The sequence below is a fragment of the Cyprinodon variegatus genome, unplaced genomic scaffold (assembly GCF_000732505.1).
Source record: "Cyprinodon variegatus isolate N-32 unplaced genomic scaffold, C_variegatus-1.0 Scaffold399, whole genome shotgun sequence".
NCBI lineage: Eukaryota > Metazoa > Chordata > Actinopteri > Cyprinodontiformes > Cyprinodontidae > Cyprinodon > Cyprinodon variegatus.
In genome coordinates this window covers 365,254-388,779 of record NW_015150852.1, presented here as the reverse complement: position 1 = coordinate 388,779, position 23,526 = coordinate 365,254, and the positions used below count along the sequence as shown (strand labels likewise).

General features: G+C 37.4%; 1 protein-coding gene across 3 annotated transcripts in view; it reads right to left on the bottom strand.

Annotated features, from left to right (window-relative positions):
- Positions 1-1,735: 1,735 nt before the first annotated feature.
- Positions 1,736-23,526, bottom strand: part of atp13a2 (ATPase type 13A2) — a 28,802-nt gene continuing 7,011 nt past the window's right edge. For 2 of the 3 annotated variants that reach the window (XM_015387580.1, XM_015387581.1), the window contains exons 2-29: positions 22,842-22,918; positions 22,360-22,527; positions 22,208-22,266; positions 22,045-22,111; positions 21,886-21,965; positions 21,651-21,728; positions 21,499-21,568; positions 19,011-19,145; positions 18,847-18,913; positions 17,008-17,139; positions 16,734-16,895; positions 15,631-15,741; positions 15,506-15,552; positions 15,241-15,429; positions 14,937-15,143; positions 13,832-13,942; positions 10,711-10,867; positions 10,493-10,604; positions 10,281-10,405; positions 6,681-6,856; positions 6,394-6,486; positions 6,226-6,305; positions 5,866-6,018; positions 5,650-5,746; positions 4,085-4,308; positions 3,847-3,998; positions 3,013-3,185; positions 1,736-2,019 (exon numbers count right to left, since the gene is read on the bottom strand). In XM_015387580.1, coding sequence (XP_015243066.1) covers positions 1,852-2,019; positions 3,013-3,185; positions 3,847-3,998; positions 4,085-4,308; positions 5,650-5,746; positions 5,866-6,018; positions 6,226-6,305; positions 6,394-6,486; positions 6,681-6,856; positions 10,281-10,405; positions 10,493-10,604; positions 10,711-10,867; positions 13,832-13,942; positions 14,937-15,143; positions 15,241-15,429; positions 15,506-15,552; positions 15,631-15,741; positions 16,734-16,895; positions 17,008-17,139; positions 18,847-18,913; positions 19,011-19,145; positions 21,499-21,568; positions 21,651-21,728; positions 21,886-21,965; positions 22,045-22,111; positions 22,208-22,266; positions 22,360-22,527; positions 22,842-22,918 — 3,470 coding nt within the window. In that variant the 3' untranslated portion in view covers positions 1,736-1,851. Of the gene's footprint in view, positions 2,020-3,012; positions 3,186-3,846; positions 3,999-4,084; positions 4,309-5,649; positions 5,747-5,865; positions 6,019-6,225; positions 6,306-6,393; positions 6,487-6,680; positions 6,857-10,280; positions 10,406-10,492; positions 10,605-10,710; positions 10,868-13,831; positions 13,943-14,936; positions 15,144-15,240; positions 15,430-15,505; positions 15,553-15,630; positions 15,742-16,733; positions 16,896-17,007; positions 17,140-18,846; positions 18,914-19,010; positions 19,146-21,498; positions 21,569-21,650; positions 21,729-21,885; positions 21,966-22,044; positions 22,112-22,207; positions 22,267-22,359; positions 22,528-22,841; positions 22,919-23,526 lie in introns of those variants that run through there. The other variant, XM_015387582.1, reaches the window with a different exon arrangement.

Genomic DNA, 23,526 nt, shown 5'->3' with positions numbered 1-23,526 from the left:
ACTGGAGAATGGAGATATACAGAGTAAAAAGAAAGAATGATAGTGCCGTCCACTGTGGTACTCCTGTGCTGTTAACTTCAGTCTAACAAACTGTGGTCTGTTTGTCAGGTAGTCTTTGATCCAGAAGATTGTTGATGCCTCTACTAGAGTCTTCTGGTGTTTCTCACAAAGAAAGAAAGGCTGAATTGTGTTAAATGTGCTGGAGAAATTAAAGAACACGATCCTCACAGTGCTGTCTGCCTTGACTCCAGAAAGAAAAATAGCATCACTGTTGAACTATTAATATCTTCCACCCCATGCATGAAGCTGATTCAGTGAAAGACCGGTGCACAAGCACCCAAGACACACAAAGGAGCGCTCCTGCAGATCCGTCCTCCCAGTGGTTGTTGAACTTCATAATCTTTGTTTCTCCAAACAGGCCCAATGGGTGATCACAGTCATAGTATTAGTTGGACAGATTCTTTATCTGATCAATAATGGGGGGTTTTCTCATGCATACATTAATTTGCACTGTAATTATTAGTCTGCTTATTAAGCGTCTGTATACATCATTTCTTTTAAACTTGAAAATTGAACAGACAACCACCCTGTCCTCTGTTTTCTGAGCTGTTTTTTTCTTTATCCTTTAAAATTTGGGTCTTTATTGTATTATGTAGTCTTGTGGGTACCTGTGAGCTTTCATTTGTCTACTTGTTTTTGCCACTGTCACACCTGTTTCCCCATTGTTTGACAGTAAAATTATTTTTATTTTCAGTCTGACTGAAATCGGTATCTGTCTAAAGTTTGTCAAAAACAAAATAAATGCTTTGAAGTTTTGTTTTTTTCAGGTCCACTGCGTTGATAAAGGATGTATTGATTCTCTGTCCACTGCTTGTGACACTCCCTCGAATTCTTTATTTGGGTATTGCTTGTCTTTCTGTTGTTGGGGAACCTTTTCCCGCAACACTTTTTCCTTCTACCTAACTTTACATGAATATGCTTGGATCTTTTATCTTTTTTGCAATATTTTATGGCTTACTGTCCTTGTGCAGTTTTTAAACTTTAGTACTTTCCCTTTAACTCTCCAATGTAAGGGCTTAAAATGTGTGATGACATCTATGAGCTTTACTTTCAAAAACAACTGACATTAAACCATAATATTTTAACATATTACAGTTGTTTTAGATGCATCTTGATCACAAACACCTTTAGTGCTGACTAAGCTCCCTCTAGTGGTAAGCAGATAAAACCTGAGCTTTCACAGTAATCCATGGCAGTTGTTTTCACTGAAGAGCTTATAGTGCTAGTAGAGTTGTTCCAAAAGAAATCCATGACCAAGAAAAGATAGGATCTTTCAGATGGGTTGTATATTTCTGACCACTGCAGAAATTTACATTAGATTGATCGGGAAAATGTCTGCAGGGTCTTATTTCAGGGGGGTTGTTTATTGTGTGATTATTTCACACCATTTTAGATCTCAAAGCCGCACATATCTGGGATGCTACATATCGATCAAACCGTTCTCTTCCTGGTTCTGGTTTTACTGCTTTGGTTTAAGAACAAAAAGTATACATTTGTTAAGAAATGTGAATAAAGAAAATCTATTCTCACAATAGAAAGTAATTTACGCACAAAACAGATACTGCCAGTAAAAGTTGACTGAATCAAACTATATATATATATATATATATATATATATATATATGGCAGATATTTATCAAACAAATAAACAGTTGTTGTAACTGAAAACACACAGACTTAAAAAATAGCTTTTATTTGGCAGGTAAACATTGCAGTGTTGGTAAAAGTGGTGATGTTCAGACATCAAACATGGTTAAGCTCCAGTGAGTCCAGCGCTAGGCTCGGTAAATGCTAGCTGAAGGAGATGACTGTGTTTTCTGTGGGGGACAGGGTTTGATTCAGTGGAGGCCATGATGTGGATTCAGAGAGCAGAGCCTTCAGGCGTTTGTACTGTTTTTTGGATGGACGGCTCCCTCGCAGCGACCGTAGGCAGTTCAAAACGCCCAAATCTATCAGCAGCTGGAGGAGAGGGAAAAAAACATTCATGTTTATTAAATCATTACGAATTTTATACCTGTTCTAAGCTGTAAGCAGTCTAATTTTTTTTAATGCTATTCTTCATTTAGATTTGCATATTTTGTCAAACTGGGACAAATATTATCCCAGTAATAATAAAAAAAAACCTATTGATATGTAAAACATGATCAGAACATTACAGAAGCTACTGTAGCTTATACAGTTTTCCAGTGAGCCCTTTTAAAAGCCTCACTGACCAGATTACAGTAGGTTTAGTCTGTTCATCAGTTTGGGGGGGAAATGATAGCAAACTTTGCTGTGACAGCAGGACAGGACATTTCCCCTGTCCCAGAATGCTACCTTTGGACAGATTTTTTTTTTTTTTTTACAAACTAGTTTGTAGTCATGTTTACATCAAGAAAATTACACTATAACCCCTGAATGTTATTTTATGTTTATCTCTTTCTTTGTATGCATTAGCAGATGTAAACTGCTAATGCATAGTGAAAGCTACAAATAATTTCAACAATTGTTCAACAAAGTATTAGTTTTAGGATCTGAGGTTGTGGGGAGCTCAGGAAATGATTTTGAAATGTTTTTGTATCGTTTTTAGGGAACAAAGACTTTAAATTTTAACTCAGGTATGTTAATTTTAGAGCCACTGAATGTGTAGCTCGTCTCGGCCTGAACATGTCATCATGAGGAGGTTTTAAGCTGCGTCTCAATTAAGATGCAAAATAAGTTAATTTTCCCTTGATTTGACCAGTTAAGTAAGACAATTTACCAATAGAGTTAACAATGAGGAAATAAAACAGCTTTACCATTTCATTTCAAGTGCATAGTTTCTAATTATCTTATTCTAAGGGCAGAAATACTCTTTCCATTTCCCTGCTTAAAGTACATGCATGATTTTTACTTATTTTTAGATGAGTTTTAGCAGTGTAAATTTGGTCCATAGAGTGAAAGTGATCCCTGATTATTGTTGTGTTAACTCACCTCTACCACAAAACACAACAGGAAGTTGAGAGCAGCAACGGCAACGAGCAGCATCTTAAAGTTCATGTCGGTGAAGTTGTACAGTTCAAATGTTCGTCCGAAGAAGGGACCCGGATACAACACCAGCAATGTCATTATGGCAAAGTGGATCAGCAGCACACAGAGGAAGATCACTGGAAAGAAGATCAAAATCCAGTTTTACAATCAACATGACAAATAAAGAACAGGACGGCTCAAGAGAAGAGTACGGAAGAGATTTTTTAATTTTACTGAAAACTGATTTACTAAAACTGATTTTTTTTTTTATTTCAGTATAACATGAGAAACAAAATTCAGAATTCCGAGCTTAATCTCAGAATTCTGACTTTTTTTTTTTTTTAGAATTCTGACTTTAATCCCAGAATTATGACTGAATTCTGACAGCAAACAAACATGTTAGCATCAAGTTGTAGCCATGTCTGTTTTAGAGACTAAACTAGCTCTCTTGTTTTAATCACCTTCTGCTCTTCCATTACTGAAATAGCATCAGCGGGGACCCATCTGGCACGTAAAAAGTCGCCTAATTCCGCCATTTTCCACCAATTTGTCACTGGCCCTCCCAAACAACTCGCATTTTTGTCAGTGAAGCGTAGTACTCCCACATCTCTTCCTTCATGGTGCCCATCTATATTAAAGTCATAATTCTGAGAAAAAAGTCAGAATTCTGACTTTTTTCCCTTATTAAACCGAAATAATATTTAAAAATCAATTAACGTCTTTTTATTTATTTCAGTGGCCCTAATACTCTTCTGTAGAAGAGATCTGAAATGTCTGTGAATTTCTTTGCTGACTCACCATTATTATAGAGAGGTTTCTTATGGGGAAAGCTCTTAGTGACGACCACTGCCATGATGATATATTGGTAACCCGCTAAAGCAAACACACACGTGTTCTCCATGTTGGGGAGGTTTTCTACTCCAAACACGGTTGAATTTAATGGAATATACCTAAAAAACATAATAAAAAATGTAATTTTTAGTGCCATAATCACAAAAAGTAATTAAACCCCATATAAATAGTAGCAATAGCTTACCATTCCTGGGTGGTGGTGATAAAGAAAGCAGCCAGTTGGCCCAGGATGATCATGCAGGTGTGAATGAAGAGGCTGCCGAACACGGGCAGGGCCAGCAGGCTTGCTGCAGGTCGCCATGGATGCAGCTCCTCACTGGGACCTCCTCTACCCATCACGATGGCCAGCAGAGTCACCAGGAACAGATCACAGAACAGGAACTGCAGGTCACCCATCGTTGTCATCACCTGCAAACAAAGGTAAAGAAATCAATTAAAAACTTCCTGTGGAGTGGAGCGATTAGTTACAAGAACTTTGGAACAATTTTAAAACGGTCTTAAACAGTTAGGTTTAAACATTTGCGGTTATATTTTCTATTAAGTAAGATGTTTGTATAAAAAGACCTGACACAGTAAATCATAACTGGTAGACTAGAAATGAATGGTGTAATAGTGAATCAAATCGGTTCAGATCGATTGATTCCATCATCGGGAAATTGCTATTTTGAGCAAAGATCAAATCTGGGGTTCCTCAGGGCTCCATTCTCAGGCTACTTTATTCCTTACTCACAACACACTCCCCTAGCTTAAGTAATGGAACACAAAAACATCTCTTAACATATTAGTCCTGGTGAAACTCAACTTTATAACTTTTTACCCTGGTATTACTTTATAACACCAATATACCACAAATTTTAACTGTATTTTATGATGTATTTATAATAAAAGGACCATAGTTCAGATTTCTCTTTGAGCAGAAAAGCAGAATGCTATTGTTTTTGGTAACAAAATGGGAAAGCCTAGCATCGTTAAGAAAGCTAAGAAGTATATAAATTCAACCTGTTTGCTTCCTACTATCATTCTAAAAACATAATGTCTAGATAAAGTAATTTAAAGACAAAGACACAATAGTTTCTTGTTAAAAATGGATGAAGGTAAAACATGCATTTAAACAGGATAAATTACTGTAATTGTGTTAATAAAGGCCTCAGTTGAATATAGTTACAGTAAAAATATATTTTCTTATGTTTGATGAATCAAATATGGTTTTGGATTTTATACTCCTAAGCAGTGGAACCAGTAACCTGGAAACCTCAGATCAACAGAAACTCTCAGCTTTGTTTAGTGCAGTTTTCCCACAATGATCAGGTTACCTCAGTGTACCGTAGCATCGCCTTCTTTTACTGTTACTCTTTTAAGAAAACTGCTTTTAATACTTTATTAAAAAAAGAATTTCATTTGAGGAACATATTTTTATCCAGTAATTTCTAGCAACATATGTTGCAAAAAAAACAAACTTTACTGGATAAAAATATTTTTAAAATGTTCCTTAAAGGAAATTATTTAATTAAAGTATCATGGAAATTTGTACCATTAAGCACAGAAAATAAATGTAATGCAACGTAGGCATGAAACTGATTTCTATATTGCATTAAACTCTAAAAGCAATCAGGACAGAACATTCTGTTATACCGAGGAAACTGTGGTTGATTCAAAGACTTTGTTAAAAGTTTGCCTTGAAACTAAAAGAAGAAATGTTTTTTAACAGATTTAAAGCTAAGAAAGTGGAGTTTCTTCATTGTAACTCACTGTGTTCAGGATGAGGACGGAGCAGAACTGGATGAGGCTGTAAAGCGCCATGTATCTAAAGAGACTGAAGGATGTGACCAGAGAACATCGGCCCTCTCTGCGAAAACAAAACCAAACAAATCGAACTTCAAATATCTGAAGTTTTATTGAAACCTTAAACACCTAATCCTCTGTTTTCCTCCCGACTCCTCCTTTAAAAGCCACCTGGATCCTCACCTGATCAGCAGCGGAACACAGCTGATGTTTTCTGTCTTGGAAGTGAAAGGCGAGGCGACCGAGGCCTCGGCCTCAGACAGGGAAACTCCGACGTCGGCGGCTCTCAGGGCGCCGCAGTCATTGGCTCCGTCTCCACACATGCCAACCCGATAGCTGCAGATAATTTTACCATATCAATCAGTTTCATCAATATCCACCAATCAGACATGAGAAAACAGCCCATGGTATGAGTGCATACAGCACCAAATATTGCAGAAATAACAACAAGGCGACTACATTCTAATTATCTTATTCTCTATCATAACTTATATCTTGTTAATTTATTTCTTAGTATCTCTTCCAAGAAAATCCTGATCTTACTTCAACTTCTGCAGCTCTTTTACCAGCTGGGTTTTCTGGTCAGGAGCCATGCGTGCAAATACAGTAGCTTTCATTAAAACCTATAAAAGAACACAGTTATGATATCCCTGGATTCATACGTTCCATGATTGGGAAGCATTTATGGAGAAATTATAAGTTTTATTTTACCTTTGGAAGATATTCAGGGAAGTGGTCACAGAGGGCAGCGAAGGACTTCCCATTAATAGCTAAATGATAGCCGAAACCAGCCTGATACAGGCCCTGAGGGGACAGGGTGGAAAATAAAATAACATTACTAAATAAAAAAATAAAGAATATGCTGTATATGTATATGTTAACATTAATACACAAGAACCCCCCTCCTCAGATTGGTTAAAAAATTATTTCTCTAGTCATCTGAGCAATACTTAATGTGAAGAATGATGCACCCAGTGTGTCAGCAGTGAAAAACTGACCTGATTAATGCCTGCAGGGCTCTGGGTAGCAGTGGGGCCACCATCTTCCACACTGAACCTCAAACTGGGCATGGATTCAGCAGTGCGGGAGGTCGCAATGACAAAAATCACCTTCTCATCAGATCCCACCATCCTACAGCTCTTTGCTACATTCACGGCTGTTAAAATATTGTCCCCTAAGTAATAAGGAACAAACCAAAGAGGGAAAAAAAACGCATAAATTTACTGTCTTAAAAATCATAGCACATTTTTTTTTTATTAACTGTAGCATATTATAGTAGGATCGAATCACAACCTAGAGCAGGGTTCTGCAACCTTTACAATCCAAAGAGTCACTTCTTTCCATCTAATAAAAATTGTTCAGAGAAGCAAACATTACCTAAAAAAATAAAAAAAAAGCTAAATGTTATTTAAAATAAATATCAACTGCAAGAGAGTTTTGTCGTTTTCTACATAAAAAAAAAAAAAATTAATTAAAAAAAAGCCATTTCATATTTTGGATTTTAAAATAAAGGGAAAAAAAACCTATGAAATAGTTTGTTGATATTTTTTGAAAATTATATTTAAAAAAGGTGAAAATATCTATTTCTGTTATAACTAGCGTGAATTTATTTTGTGACTTACAAAAAATTACTTAATTCCTGTTTATAAAACTTGTTTGGAGCCTCAAACATAACTTATAAAAAAAGAAGAGGGACGATAAGTTTAACAAATATCTACAAGTTGCTAATATTTGGAGAGGGGTGTCGATATAGAGCTGCACTTTCAGGACCACTGATCTCTATTTATTCACTGGATTGCTGATTGCCCCAAAAAAGTGAAGCCATCGGCCGCCATATTGGTACTCCCCGCTCCCACAGAGACGCGTAGTAAAAATGTACATGTGTAGCATTTGGCTGCAAAAACAAGCAGTTTGCCGGCTGTGGGGAGTCGTTTTACAGTCTCACTGTCAGTGTCAGTGTGTGCATACATACTTGTTTGTATAGTTTTTTTCAAATGATCAGATTCTTGTTGTAACGAAGAGCAAAAAGCAAAATATGAACTTGATGTTACCGGTTACTTTACCAATTTATGTGCTTCTGCTAGTCTAGAAACTAAGGCTCTGTGGAGTTATTAAATTGGTTAATTAATTTAGCTCTATTGTAAATGTATGTCAGATTTAAAGGCTAATGCAGAGACACAGAATAAAAGTATTTGGTATCATGCATAATTAACAAACAGAAAAATACGAAAACATTAACAGATATGCACTTGTAATTCAGTCTTTATGTAAAATCTTAAAATTATATGTAAGATGTAATTACCATAACAATGTAATAAATACATGTATATTACATGTACATAATCAATTTTAGCACTTTTAGGACATCTGTATTATTATTATATTCCATTAATACATTCATTTTATTGTGATGGATTTGTATAATGTTATATTAAATGATTTATAGACTTCATTGACTTTATAATGATGATGCAATGTGATGTGACTATTTTATCTTTATTTCAAAATCTTAAGCCTCTCTGAAAATGAGAACATCATCATTGTTAGAAGCTGTAGCCCACGTATTGTTTACATTGCTACCAGACTAACTAGGGAGTACCAATATGGCGGTTGGTAGCTTCACTTCAACCCCATACTACCAATGGGTAATTAGCAATTCAGTGAATAAACAGAGATCAGTGGTCAGAACCCAGAGCTGCACTATGAGGACCCTGGCTGAAGTCCCCTGCACTGTTAGAACCAGATGTTTATTCGAAGACTTTCAAAGTAAAAGCGAAGTTGATTTGAAGTCTTTCTAAAGTAAAAGAAGCGTCAATAAACTCGCAGTGAAGCTAGCTTCCTTTCACAAACGAGTGTTGTTGTGCTAGAAACTTATGTACACGCACAATTTTTCTCCCCACCAAACTCCTATCTGGAATAATAGATATGTGCTACATAGAAATAAGTCTCTGTATTTGGATGGCTGGATGGAAAAGGGCATTTGGTCTTTAAGATATTTTCTAAAGAAAAATAGAGGATGGCTGTCCTATGAGGATTTTTGCTTGCTGTGTAATTTAAACTGCTCCTATGCTCAGTTTAACACTGTGATAAATTCTAACCCAGCAGCAAACACGTGCTGAGCGTTATTCCCAAAGGCTTCGAATATAACTTCTGGAATAAACTTCAGGTCCTGACAGCGCAGGAGACCCCATTTTGCAAGGTGTCGTCATCAATTTCAGCCAAAGTGATGAAGCCAATGTTGAGTGTCCAAAGCAGGGGTCACCAACATGGTGCCCGTGGGCACCAAGGGGCCCTCAAGGACCACAAGGGGTGCCCTTAGAGTCTTCTGAAAATAGAACAACTCATCAGTGAGCTACGTTTGAAATTTCACTGTATTCTGTTTCTCTTCTTTTTTTAATTGGGTTATAGAACATTTCATCATTTAATCATATATGGCATTTAAGCATTTATAGAGATTTCAAAAATGAAAATGTCTAAAAGAAAATTATAAATTTAAAGAAACAATAAAGATATGTATATAATATATGAAGTGTAGGTGAACATTAACCCTTGCCATTCATAGGTCAGTATTGGTAGCCCTTCCTGTGACAAAGTGCCCCTGAATTAGCCCTCAGCTGTAAAAAGGTTCGTGACCGCTTGTCTAAAGAGCCCCATGTGGCTCCAGAGCCCTATGTTACGTGGAGGAACTTAGAAATTCTTTATACTGCATTCACAACTGATACGTTTCTACCAACTATGCATAGATTAAGACAAAGCATTTAGTTAATTTTTCCTCTTAAAATAGCTCTCGCCAACTCAGATTCGATAAAGGATGTATTTTGAGTTTCGGCCTTTTGACTGGATTAGTCTAACATGATAATGCTTTAATTAATTAGCTGTAGCTTTGTTTTTTTTAGGGGTCCTGCTGTAATATAAACCACAGCCTGTAGCGTTTTGCAATCTCCAGCAGATTTTTTTTTTAAGTACACCATACTACAAGGTGAGGGCGCCAACACATTTGTCAAAATACTGTTTCATCCATAAATGCTAAAATTTGGGTTAGCCTCAGGGGATGGGAAATAAACAAAGGTATTAAATCAGGTTTATGTTTCCTCTAAAACTTTTAAAGTGAACTTTTGGATTTTTTTTTGGGTGGGGCACAGAACAATGTTTAAAACCTTTACAAATAGCAGTCAGGGATGATTTATTGGAAAAACCTTTAGTTTTCCAAATGGCTGTTTACATTTGGGGGTAAATAGGGATTTTTTTTTGTCTCATTTACCAACAGGATCTTCTGCTAGATGAACGGCATGTAGCCTACATGCCTGACTTTACACACTCGAAGAACAATTAGATTCATTTTTAGATTGAATCCAAAATAGGTTTTAACAGGTGATTTCTGACAGCAGTTGGCTCTATTGGATTTTATTTAGTAATTTTCCCAAATAGACACTGACACTTTTCATCTTTTTGTTTGAAAAATGTGTATTATTTTAGCTCCTCTTCGCAGTTATTGTTACTTCTCTTCATCTCCATCATAAAACTAAACACGCTGAACTTTCTAGCTGTGATAGGGAACAATCGGGAATAGAGAAGGGAGGATTCCAATAGGTTCTCACCAGTGACCATAACACTGCGAATGTGAGCGAGTGTCAGGGTGCTAATGACTTCTGGGCTCTCGGGTTTGACCAGGTTCTTCATCATCAACAAGCCCAGGAACTGCATTTCTTTCTCTACTTCCCCCCTGCAGACAGACAAAAAGCTGCCTTCATATACAGAGCAACAATCTTGAACGGTTAGAAATAAATATATGTATTGCAGTTATTCTCACCGTTCGATGTTCATCAAGTCAGAATTTACGTCTACTGGTTTGCAGGCAAGTGCCAGAACCCTGAGGCCTTCACTGGAGAAGGTACGTAGTGTGCTTGAGAACTGAGCTGGAACTGAAGAAAAAAGAAAATAAACAAATAAATAACATTGTTTTAATAAAGAATTAAATCTGAAGTGGGAGGATGTAGTTAAGGTGTAAACTGCTCAGTTTGGTAGAACCTGTATCAGGACGACAGAGGCTAGCCACCATCTCTGGGGAACCTTTGAGGAAAGCTAGAGCAGAGCGCCCCCTATGGGCCACCGTCACAACACTCATCCTCTGCAGGGCTGAGGAGAAGGGAAACCTCTTTACGATGGCCACTGCCTCACTGGAGAACTGATGGGAGAATAGAAAAATAAAATGTGTGATTTATATTTTATGAAAAACACTTTCTCTTTTCTTTGCAATTTTAAATTCAGGCAACACCTTTACAGTACAAATACGGTTTAACACACTTGATCACTTACTTGCACTGTCCGTCTGACAAGATGATCATTTTAGAACCAAAACAAAGATAAGACCTTAATGTGAGAGTCCATTAATGACTGTTATCTAGACCAATGATTGGTTAGGGATTAACAACATTTTTATAAGCTAAACTCCATGCAGAGAGACCCTGGGCCGGGAATCGAACCCAGAACCTTCTTGCTGCAAGGCACCAGTGCTACCCACTGCACCACTGAGCAGCCCCGAAAGGATTTTTCATAAAAAACATAATTAATATGCACAAATTAATAATAGCTGTATTAACTGTACATGTAACAGGAGTTTTATGGGGCCCCCAGGAACTTGGGGCCCCAGGCAACTGCCTAGTTTTGCCTAATGGTAAATCTGCCCCTCCGGTCTGCATATGTGCGCAGCAACACTGATTAGTTGAACCTGTCTTGTATTATGTGACATTAAGCAGCGAGGCGTCCTTTTGTTGAAACTCAGTAATTGCAGCTTGACATGTTGTGACTAAGTTGAGTCAGTCGAATTGGGTGTCTAAGGCTACGTTCACACAGCAGCCTTAAGTGCTTCGATTTTTTTGCAAATATGCGACCTGTATCTGATTTTTTCATGACAGTTTGATCAACACAGATGCGATTTTTTCAAATCAACCCAGGCCACTTGGTGATGTGGTCCTGAATCCAATACGAATCGGATCTTTTGAAATGCGACCTGTGTCTGAACGGACAGGTCGCATTCATCTGACCTGAATGTCATTGATACTGAACAAAGGTCGCTATTCTGCATCCTGCTACTCAGAAGCTGCAAGAAAAACAACCAGGGTGGAAAATAATGCAGAGAGCAGTTTTTATTTTCAACCATCTTGAAAAGATTGTGTTGTTAGTGCACTGGCTGAGGCTGGGAAAGAAATGAAGGACTGCTGGATGCGCTTGTTAGGATAATTATCATAGATAATGGGTGAGTTTATTATACCTTAATATTAGCTGCCTGTTGCCGTCAGAACTGATGTTTTCCACAATAGTTTATCTAATTAAGACAGTTCCTCTGTCTGGATATACCGTTATAATCTTCATTCGGTACCTGGCAAAAATTTGGGAATGGAATGAGAGCGGTGTCCTTCAGCTAAGAACAAAGTGTAATATTTTGATAAGGTTGGATCCATGGATGTCTACTCATCTGCTAACGTGTATGATGTAATGATGAGGCTGACTGGAGATGTATAAATTGCCTTTTTAACTGTTAATCTGGGCGCCAGGTGAGCAGCTGCCTTCTGTAAGCTCTAATCAACTTCTCTGGTCTGAGTATGGTTATAATTTCTCAAAATCTGTTGTCATTTCTCCTAGTTATTTAATACATATAAGTTATGAAGCGTTATTTCTTTTCAGGAAAAAGAACCGAAGAGAGAAAGCTTCAAGGTGCATACATAGAGCCTTTAACACGCTCCAGCTCTACCGTCCATGTTTACCTCCGTAAACACAGAACACACTCACTTGTGAAGTCATTGCGTCCTCTTTTGCACATGCAGTGCACTTAAGTTGGCACAGAGATCACAAACAAGTCGCATATATTTGGAAATGTGAAAAACCGTGCAAAAGAAGTCGGGCTTTTCTTACTTTTCTGCCTGTGAACCCCCAAAATAAAAATGGCGAACACAGAAAAATACATTAATTCACTGCATGATAAGTTTATTGAAAAGTATAAAGTGAAGTAATTATATTGTTTTTTAAATAAATTTTTTTTTTTTAATTATATTTATTATCATTTCATTTATCATTTTAAACAGATTTTCATTATTTAATGGCACATTTGATCGTTTAATTGGATTATATTTCATGTTTAAAACGTGTATTAGATGTTATATACTTATTATTACACATACTTATTTTATACATTTATTTATAAAACGTTCATATTCATGTATTTATTATATACTTAAATACTTGTTTAGGCATTAATACTCACATACATAAAGGATCACTTCACAATGATTGTAAAAACCATGTTGCGAAGCACTACTTGGTGTCTATGAGGGGTCTCCACTTTGTGCATCCCTGCTTTAGAAAATTCTCCTCTATGCTATTAGAAACAACCGTTTCTCAAAAATCCCATGTAAAAATTTTTTTTAGAGAAAAGTGCTACAAATGAAGCACTCAAAAAGAGGTAAATTTAACATTTGCGGTAAAATGAGCAAAAACAAACCTGATTAGTAATCAGGGGAAGAGAGTACAACAGAAGCTGACTTAGAAAGTTAAACAAAACCGCTTAAAAGGAACAAATGATAGGGCGCCTTTACAGGAATTAACATTTTTCACTTCCACACCAATTTGTCGTTTTTCAGATGTTTCTATTCTTTTGTAATCCATGCTGACAGTTTATACTTCTGCTTTTAGCATACGATGAACCTCGAGGTGATGAAGCTGTATGATAATCGCCATAGTTACAGACTGTGTACGACTATTGTTATGAGCACTACAGAGATCCTGCTCTTACCGGATCGGGTGTGTGTTTATATACTGTAAGGGACTCACTTTCAAAGAGTTGGACTGTTCATTGTCTTGTGTGATAGACATAACGGCTCCCAGCCTCTGCTCTAGTGACAAAACATGGTAGAAATAAACAGCGCCCAGTTTATTTTAAAGGAGTTGGTTCAGTGACACCTTTTCCATCTTCATCTCACACGTGGCATGTTGTGTGAGCACACAGTGATGTAACGCTGTTTGGTTCATATAAATCATTAACATGCAATTGCAGCTGCTGGTTTAGAAAGTCTTTCCTACACTAATGAGGTGCAAATAACCGTGGAAAAAGAGCTTAATAGGCTTTTTTGAACAACATTGCTGAGACACTTACAGTTCCCTGAGATAGAGGCTTTTGAGTTGGAGGTCTCATAACTGCCAAAACTTTGTGACCTCCAAACGTAGAGTGCATAACATCTCCATCTCCTTCTGGCTCCTGGAGAATCTGAGTCACACCAAACAAAAAAACAAAACAAAAAAATGACTTTAACACTGATTTATTAATTGAAACTGATGAAATTAAAAGATCCTCTGCATAAAAAGACACACGTTTTTTTTCCCTCATTGTCTGACTTTAACTGCACCTATCCCTTTTCTCTTTTAGGACAGTTAGCATTATTTCTATTTGCCAAAATAAAGACTATTTACTATTCTAAAAATCTTTGTTGAGGCCACTCCAATACATTGATATTTTTTATTTTTTTGGTTGTATGCCTAAGGTTTTTGTCCATTTAAACTAATTTTGCTTCATTCAGCAAAACACTCACACAGCATAATGATGCCACTATCATACTTAAAATTAGGTGGGGTGTTCGAAGGTTTGGAAGCTTCCCAAATTTTCCTCAGAACGGTACCGTGTTGATCATAGCCACTCCAAATTCAGTTTTATCACACTTAAAAACATGTGTTTCATAAAGCTTAATCTGCTTCTTCTTGCCTTTGAATGGTGGCTTCTTCCCTGCTGAGTGGCCTTTAAGTCCATGTCGATAATAAAACTCTTTTTACAGGCGTATTAAAAAGTCCTTTTCCTTTTGATTTGAATTTCAGCATGTAGAATGGACATTCTCTCTGTGTTTATTCCTCTATATAACTGTTTGAACTAATGATGTCATACAAGGAAGCGGAATGTTTGAGGTGTGCCTGAAAATATGCACAAATGTGCCTCCATTCAACACCAGTGTTTAAAAATTGACCCCACAAGATCCTCAGAAAACCATGATATTATCATCAAATCTAATATATAATAATATATAAAATAATAAAACAAAAGAATAGAAAAAAATATTTTAGTATTCCAAACTTTCTTAAGACAGGTAAGGTTTATCTGATTTGTTTAAAAAAAGGAAAAGAAAAGCTATATTCTATGCATAGATATATTCCAAGTCCTGTGCCATTACTAATAAACAAAGTGAACTAATTGGAGCTGCATCTTTTCATACCCAGCCTGTAGACTCCAACATCTTGAGCTCCAGGGGGTCTCCGAGGGATTCACCATGGAGCAGAGTGACGGTGTGACAGCAGGCCAGAGCAGACTTCATGTGCCCTGGTGGCAGGAGCGTAGGGTCAGGGACCAGTTCTGATAAACCGACAGGTCCACTTTCCATTACCCCCCACACATCCAGACCCTCCTCTGTCAATGTCCCTGTCTGGGAAAAACAAATTAAGTCGAATCTTGATGCCAACATGTAAAGCAGACATGAGTTTACTCCAAATAAACGAGCGGGGAGCAGCTTCCGGCATCACCTTATCGAAGCAGAACACTGACACCTTTCCGCAGATGTTTATTCGTGGAGGACTGATGCAGAAGATGCCACGCTTCTTCAGCCTGCTCTGCGCGTAAATAGTTCCCGTGGTGATGGCGGCTGGCAAGGCAGGAGGCACTGCGATGGTCACGACATCCAGGCTTCGGATAATTAGCTGCAGCCAGGTCACCTGGACAGACATCAAGCAGCATTAACCCCTTTCACCTTAATGGAAAAATCTATAGTCTTCATATAAGAGCACTTACATTGCTTCTGAAGAGGATCACAAATATATAGACAGTACCCATGAGAGCTGAGGAAAATGTTGAATACGATTAGAAAAAAAATAAGCAAGTTTTAGTGAGATAGTAGAGACCCCGATAGAGCTTACCAATCACCCCGAGGATGAGCAGGAACTTCATAGCATCTTGGTAGAAGCGAAAGTTGATGGGCTGAGGGTATAAGATGGAGCTGACCAGGTTACCTTTGGCTGTGAAGAACCCTGCATCAGAAACACAAGCAGCATAACTCTTTGGACATAGAGAGCAGCGACAATCAACAGCTGCTTTTTGGGCAGTTTTTAAACTGGTGCACCTGAAACCTCTGTGCCAAAAAACAAAGGTGACATGTAATGTTTTAAGGAGGCCTTTAGCTTAAATTCCGATAAGGAGGTTAAGCCTAAGTCTAAGAGGGGGGGCTCCTTTATGAAGGGGTCCTAACCTGGTATTTAACATAAAACAAATCCTTTCAAAATATTCTTTAAATCCTTGTTTAATCAGTTTTAGGAGAAAAAAATAAAATAGAACTCATTCAGACGCCTTTCTCTTTTTTGCTCGGGTACCTATGAGAGTTTGAGTGTTGATGTGGTAGCGTTAGCAACATTAGCAGTTTACCATGGTTAATTTACCGTTGTTTCCCAGTTTCTAACACAATAGCTAAAAAGTTTGCTTTGCTTCTTTCTAAAACAAAAACAAATGCTTTGTTGGGCTACTGTGTAAAACCTTGAACTCAACGCTGTTACTGACATTTTGAATTGAAAAAGCTTCCTCAATGGGAAGCGAAACGTCTTCCAACTTGGAAACAAAGTCCAGAGGATTGTTTTAATTTTCTTTTTTGGAATCACACCAAGCTGGTTAGGATATTTTATTCTTTTAATAAAATTACCATTTAAAAGCCCTTTGTATGTGTCAATAAAGATTTTTTGAATGAACCAGAACAGTTAAAATCAGAAAAAAACATTTGACGGCCCCGTACCTGAAGGTAGAACGATGGCAAACCTGAGAGGAAATCGGAATTTATGTTGACTAAAGAGCTGTTTTAAGCCCGGTTTGGTTTTTGAACCAGCTGAGAGTTTTAGACTCAAGAGCCAACTAATATGGATTCATAATAAATTACAGTGCTAAAAGAGTGACATGGTGCACAATTGTTATTCACTAATGGTGATCTAACAGAAGCTTCCTTTGAGGGTTCAGCATCAGCATTTCCTCTACTAACCGGTGCTGGTTACCACAGCAACAGCGCCGCTGCCTCCCGGCCGTCCTCCTTTAGCCTGAATGATGTGTGTGCCACAGAAAAGTGTGTGTCTGCGCTCAGTCTCTGCGCTGTAGGTCCTGTCCCCGGCTGGGAGCGGGGTTTTTAGCACTGGGACACTCTCTCCTGAACACAAAAGATTTAAACGCTTGGTTCACCACAGGAAATCAACAACGGGACTAACTCAGACCATTAAATACCACAGAGTCATAAACTAACACATTTTAATTCTCAATACCAGTAAGCATGCTCTCATTGACCAGACACTCCCCAGCCAGCAGGGCGGCGTCACAGGGCAGCACCAGACCTTCTTGGGGGATGATTAGAGAGTCGCCAGGGACCAGCTCCACAGAGCTCACACATTCTTCCACTGAGAGAGCAGAAAACAGCGTTAATATAATGGATTTATTCATGCTGGAAAGCAAGTGACTTTAATACAATTAAAAGTTATTTTGTAAAATAGAGCTACTCGAATTATGTAAACTTTGCTAACACAGTGACTTTATCAAAGAGTTTTATGTTGGCCCAACATCAAGTCGGTTTTGCTTTCATTTGCAGATTTATAATTGTCCCTAAAAAATAACTAGTTATAACTCAGATGAAGCAGAGGTAACTTAGCTCTAGAAAAGCACTTTTTATGCTCCCATTAATTAGTCCCCATTTACTTTTTTGATTGTGTCTTGTACTCTGTGGTGATATTTGGGTTGAGACCCAAACTTTCACCCATGAAACCCTTAAAAAAAACTATAACCAAGTAGTAGAGCCATATTAAGACCTACGTTTTTTAATTACGAAAATAACGTCATAATATTATGAGAAAAAACAGTAAAAATTTTTCAGTTGTTCAAGTTTTAGACAGTCAACATTACTTTATACTAGTAATGTTACAACTTTATTCTAGTCATGTTTCAAATGTATTCTATTGTAACAACTTTATTCTTTTAATGTTAAAACTTTATTCTATTGTAACGACTTTATTCTTGTAATGTTACAACTTTATTCTTATGTTACAAATTTATTCTTGAAGTCACAACTTTATTGTAACAACTTTATTCTTGTAATGTTACAACTTTATTCTATTGTAACGACTTTATTCTTGTAATGTTAAAACTTTATTCTATCGTAATGACTTTATTTTTGCAATGGTAGACTTTTATTTTGTAATATTTCAACTTTATTCTTGTAGTCACAACTTTATTCTATTATAACTATATTCTTGTAATATTAAAACTTAATTTTTATAATGTTAAAACTTTACTCTAGAAGTCACAACTGTACTCTATTGTAACGACTTAATTCCCTGCAATGTTACAACTTTATTCTTATAATATTACAACTTTATTCTTATAATATTACAGCTTTATTCTTGAAGTCACAACTTTATTGTAACAACTTTATTCTTGTAAAGTTACAACTTCATTCTATTGTAATGCCTATTTTTGCAAAGTGGTAGACCCTTATTCTTGTAATGTTACAAATTTATTGTATTGCAATGACTTTATTTTTGCAATGGTACACCTTTATTTTGTAATATTACAACTTTATTCTATCATAACGACTTTATTCATGTAATGTAACGACTTGCTTTGACAGCTTTATTCTTGTAATGTTGTAACTTCATTCTATTGTAACGACTTTAATCCTGTAATGTTACAAATTCTCTGGTCTCTGGGTCTTTACAGCAATAATGTTATATCTATTAATGTTACCACTTTATTCTGGTAATGTTATGTTATTCTCTAAGATCAACTGTTATCACTTTATTTTCATTATAATACAATTTAATTCTCATAGTTTTAAGACTTTCATAGACCTAATATTATTTCAAAAATATTCTGACTTTATTTCTTTATTGAAAAAACACTCTTAGTGTGACCCTTGCACTCCTTTGTAGAAACCCTTAAGTTTATCAGAATACAAAAAATTCTTTCACTTTTAGTCAGTATAGTTGAAATTCAAAGCAGTCATTGTCATTTTAAATACAAAAGCAATACAAATATTATTGCATTAAAGATCCATTAAACTCCTCTAATCCTAGAGAACGTAAGCAGCACACAAAACATAATCATAAACATACCTCCTGAGTCTCTGCATATTGTGACACTTGTGATGAACTGAGCCATGTTGCGTAGAGTGATACTTTGCTTCAGAACAAGAGAGGATTCAGGTTAAGAAAAAAGAAATTCTATTTAGAGATCAGCTTAAACACATCAGGCTAAATAAATAATATAGCAGGCTCACCTTTCGAGTTTCATACAATGAGAGACTGATGGAGATGACTGAGATAATGAATATGCATAAGGCATAGTAATAATACTCATCAATGGTCCACAGGGTGATGCTGAATATTTGAAAAATATAGAAAGGGTTGAGGACCTGCAGGAATAAAACAAAATGAAAAGGAATTAGTCAGTGTTTTAGTTTTGCATGGTATCATAGAATTCCAGCTGCAGATCTATTCCAGCACTTATTTTTTTTATACAATTCCTGTGGTTTAAAGTAATTTTAGAATTATAAGAGTAACTGGAGTAATGTTTATATATATATAACCACACTGCTGGTCAGCTGGCTGAAAAAAAAGGGCCCACACAATTGCCCTGGATTAAAAGATGGACAGATGCGACTGTTAAGAAATATTTCTAGTTAACAAAAAACCAGACAGTTACAGTTGTACAGGAAAAAGGCACTTCAGACAGTAAGCATGATGTAAGAAGCGGGTTTCACACTGGCCAGCTGAGCACATAGTTATAATTATCTGATTAAGATCAGCTTTGTATTTTTCCACTGTTTCTCAATAAAGAACTGCACAGCTTAAAGGTAGAATGCTTTATGCAATCAGAAGGTTTCTTCACTATTCCAGTACTTCTACATTTAGCAAACGTTCTCCATTTCTTAGCTTCAACTGCTGCACTTAAAAAAATACCAGTTAATAAATGCAAAAGCTAAAATCATTAGAGCTGTAATAAACAAAATATTATAGCATGCTGGTAACATTTGGAAAAAAATACTAGTTTTCTCTTTCGACTAAAAACAGGTCATGGTATACATGTGAAATATGAATGACTAGCTTTAACCTATGCATCATTTTACAGCGGTAAGAAGAATTTAGAAAAATCCACCTGTAGCAGTTTTGCTCCCCTGCATTGCTGTCTTTTTTGCAAATGCATTTTATCTACTCCCTAACAATTTTAACAATGGGAAACCTTTTAACAAATGGGCAATGCATATATTTTTCTCTCTATTTACTAATATTCTAAATAGGAAAGAGGTTTTCCTAAATTCTAATAAGCACCTAAGCAAATATATGAACTACTCCACTGGATCTGGGGTCCGATTCAATAAGCAGGTTTTCTGAAAACTCTTAAAGGTGCAGTAGGAGATCTTTTTTATAACTGGTAAAAAAAAATACTCTGCTGCTTTGTGTCTAATGTAGGCAGAACCAATTTTAACCTATTAACTAGCCTGATTACAAAACAGTCTCTGTCTGAGGATTTTAAAACTTATGTTCTCTTTTTAAGTCGTAGGGAAGCGGCTGTTCCAACGGTTGCATTTCCAAATTCTCCCGAGTGGTGCACGACTTTACACGAGTGAATAAAGTGAATGTGATTGGTCGTTTATCAAGGGGGCGGGATTGTTGTGGCGGAAGATTCGCAAGTTTGGTTGTGGCCGGTTTATCGGAAGTATCTTGCTAACCAGTTAGAAACTTAGGCTACATTCACATTGAAGCCTGAAGTGACCCAAATCCGATTTTTTGGCCCATATGCGATCTGTATCTGATCTTTTCATGGCAGTCTGATCAACACAGATCCGATTTTTTTCCAATCCGAACCAGGCCACTTGGCTATGTGGTCCTGAATCCGATACGAATCTGATCTTTTCAAATGCGACCTGTGTCTGAACGGCCAAGTCGGATTCATCCGACCTGAACATCATTAATACCCGACAAAGGTGCGGAGAGCAGTATTTATGTTTAACCATATTGAAAAGATTTAGTATTTATGGCTGGAAAAGACCGCTAGATGCGCGCCGGCACTACCATCCATGTTTACTTCCGTAAACACAAAGCACGCTGGCCTGTGACATCATTGCGTCCTCTACTGCACATGCGGGACACTTGAGTTGTATGACTGCAGTTCACACAGGAGATCACATACAAGTCGCATATATTCGGAATTGAGCATCAAGGCCTGCAGCGTGAACGTAGCCTTAGTGCTATTAGGTTCCCAATGGGAAATTCCATTGGGACCAAGTAGCACTAAATTGGTGACTTAGAAACGACACTGTCAAGGAACGCTATGGACAGCGGAAACATGCGAGAGGAGGAGAGCTTTGTGTCGGAGGTCGTGGATGAGTCTCCTCCATCATACAATTTTAATTTAGAGGACTGAAAAAAAATTGATTGACAGATGACCGTTGATATATGATTGGCTGAATTCAGGTGTACAAGCTGACATATAACTAACTGGCCTGCATAAGTTAGGTTTTAGAAATTTTCTTAATTTTGGGACAATATAGTCTGATAGAGTACATTTATATACATGTTTAAGCCAGAATGATTTGACATTTAAATATAACTTCTCTACGACTTTAAACCTTTTTCTAGAGTTTTTAGAGGGTAACAGTGAACAATGAATGTTATAAGGCAGGTCATAAAAGCATTGCGCAAATAAATACATTTCCCATTACTGCTCAAAGTTAATGATTCAATTCCCCCAGACTCATTACTCACTTCCTCAAACAGTAGCCTCATGTAAGACTTCACAGGTACATCGATAATGTTGGCCCCGAACATACATCTCCTAAAAGAACAAAAAAAAAGGATAATTTAAAGAACTATACATTCTTAATTTAAAACCTCTCAAGTGAAACATCATCTCCTACCTCAAGCTCTGATCCTGAGGACTCAGGCCTTTCTGGAAGCCATACAAGTCTTTGCAAGTCCAGTCCTCACAGAGGACACTGAAAAAAACAGAAACTAGTTTCAACTACAAAAAAAAATCTATGTTTACAGGTAAACATGCCGTTGAGATGCAGTAAATGAGATAAACGTAACAATATAAGGAGTGATCAGAGAGCTTTTTCTATTCAGATGTTTTCATGTTGGTTGTTCCAGTACCTAACGCGACAGAAAGCCCCCTTCCTGTCCAACCAGATGTAACGGAGCCCTTCAAACAAGTAGTAGCGGAGTAGCGTTTTCTGTAATGCAGCAAAGGAAACTTTAGGGTGTGGACATTATTTCATAATATATAAAAATAACTAGAAAAACAAAGATTACCTCCTCTCTGTGCAGCTGAACTGTATCTCTCCAATCAGCCTCCTCTTGCTGCCCCAGCAGCTCCAAACTGGAGGAAACAGCTGAATCAGCAGAGTTCTGCAGGTCTCTATTGTATTCTCTGAGCGAGTGCTTCTTAAGGTTTAAAGGTGGAGATGCTGCTTACCTGCCTGCCTCCATCTCCACTGTGTGCACCTCCACAACATGCTGCTGGCCAAAACTGTCCTGACAAAAAACATTGTGAATTAAATGAATCAGTTAGTGGCTTTGTGGAAGATGAGCAGATCTAAAACCAAACACTGCATTTGCGTTCCTCACTCTTAGCAGGAGGACATCTGCCAAAGCCAGAGGGCAGGAGCGACAGCGTGCGCGGAGGGCGAGGCGCGGGCGCCAGTGAAACACAATCAGGAGCAGCCCCAAGGACAGCAGGGCCGCCAAGCGACACAGCCACACCCGCCAGCGAACCCACTTATACCCCTGGACGTCCTGAGGGAACAGAGTCACATTCAAACGCATGATCCAGTTTAATATCAGAGGTTAAACCTCACAAAAAGAAAAAAAAAAAAACTACAAAATTATCAGAAACCACATGACATGAGAAACTGAAGTTAAATCAGCAGGAAGATCCTTAAACAAGCCACTGAAAACATTCAATTAACTATACTTTTTGGCTTTTTTAGAGGAAAAGAGAAGGCACAAATCAGCTGGTTCAGGTAAATGAAATTAAGTGAATCTGAAAAAAGATTTCTCCACATTTTCCATCAGGGTTGATTTAGCAAACAGGAAGCAGGTGATCTTACCATGTGTGAGTCAGGACTGAGGAGGGGGTTTCGTGGACAGGGTGAGGGGAGTCCACTCTGCGGGTCCACAACACTTCCTACAAGACAAGAGACGAACTGATTACAGCATCAGAAAATTCCCTTCAAGCCTCATTATTTTGGATCCTATAAGAGTGAATATTTTCTCTTGCTTTTAGATGCTTTAAAGCTGTCAGTTTTGTTTGAGTGCAATACTGAGCATCAACCTGAACAGTAGCTCATCAATGTGCACGGTAGTGGCAGCAACAAGCTGAAGGGTTGCTTTAACCTGGCAGGAACAGGGAAGCTGGCTGCAGTTATATAATACTGATAAGGAATTTGCCTCTGGGATTATTAAAATATGTCTGATTCTGATTCTGAATCCCAGCTGATATAAGCGCTTCTCTCTGCTGACATTATTGGTTATTCTAACCCCTTGTGAACCAAACAAGGACATGGTGATATTTTGAATTCCTACTGAACAGATTCAGGGATTGTTGTCCTACCATCGGAGAATAACTGACTAACAATGAGATGAAAACAGCCGTCTGCACGATACTACAGAGTAGCTTCAAACACTTCAAGGCTCAGTCGTAAATGTGAAGAACAACCATGGGCGGATCCAGTTTGCTGTAGATTATAGCAGCGGGTATCAATCAAAGGCAGGTTTGTCCCAGCAGCTGCTAAG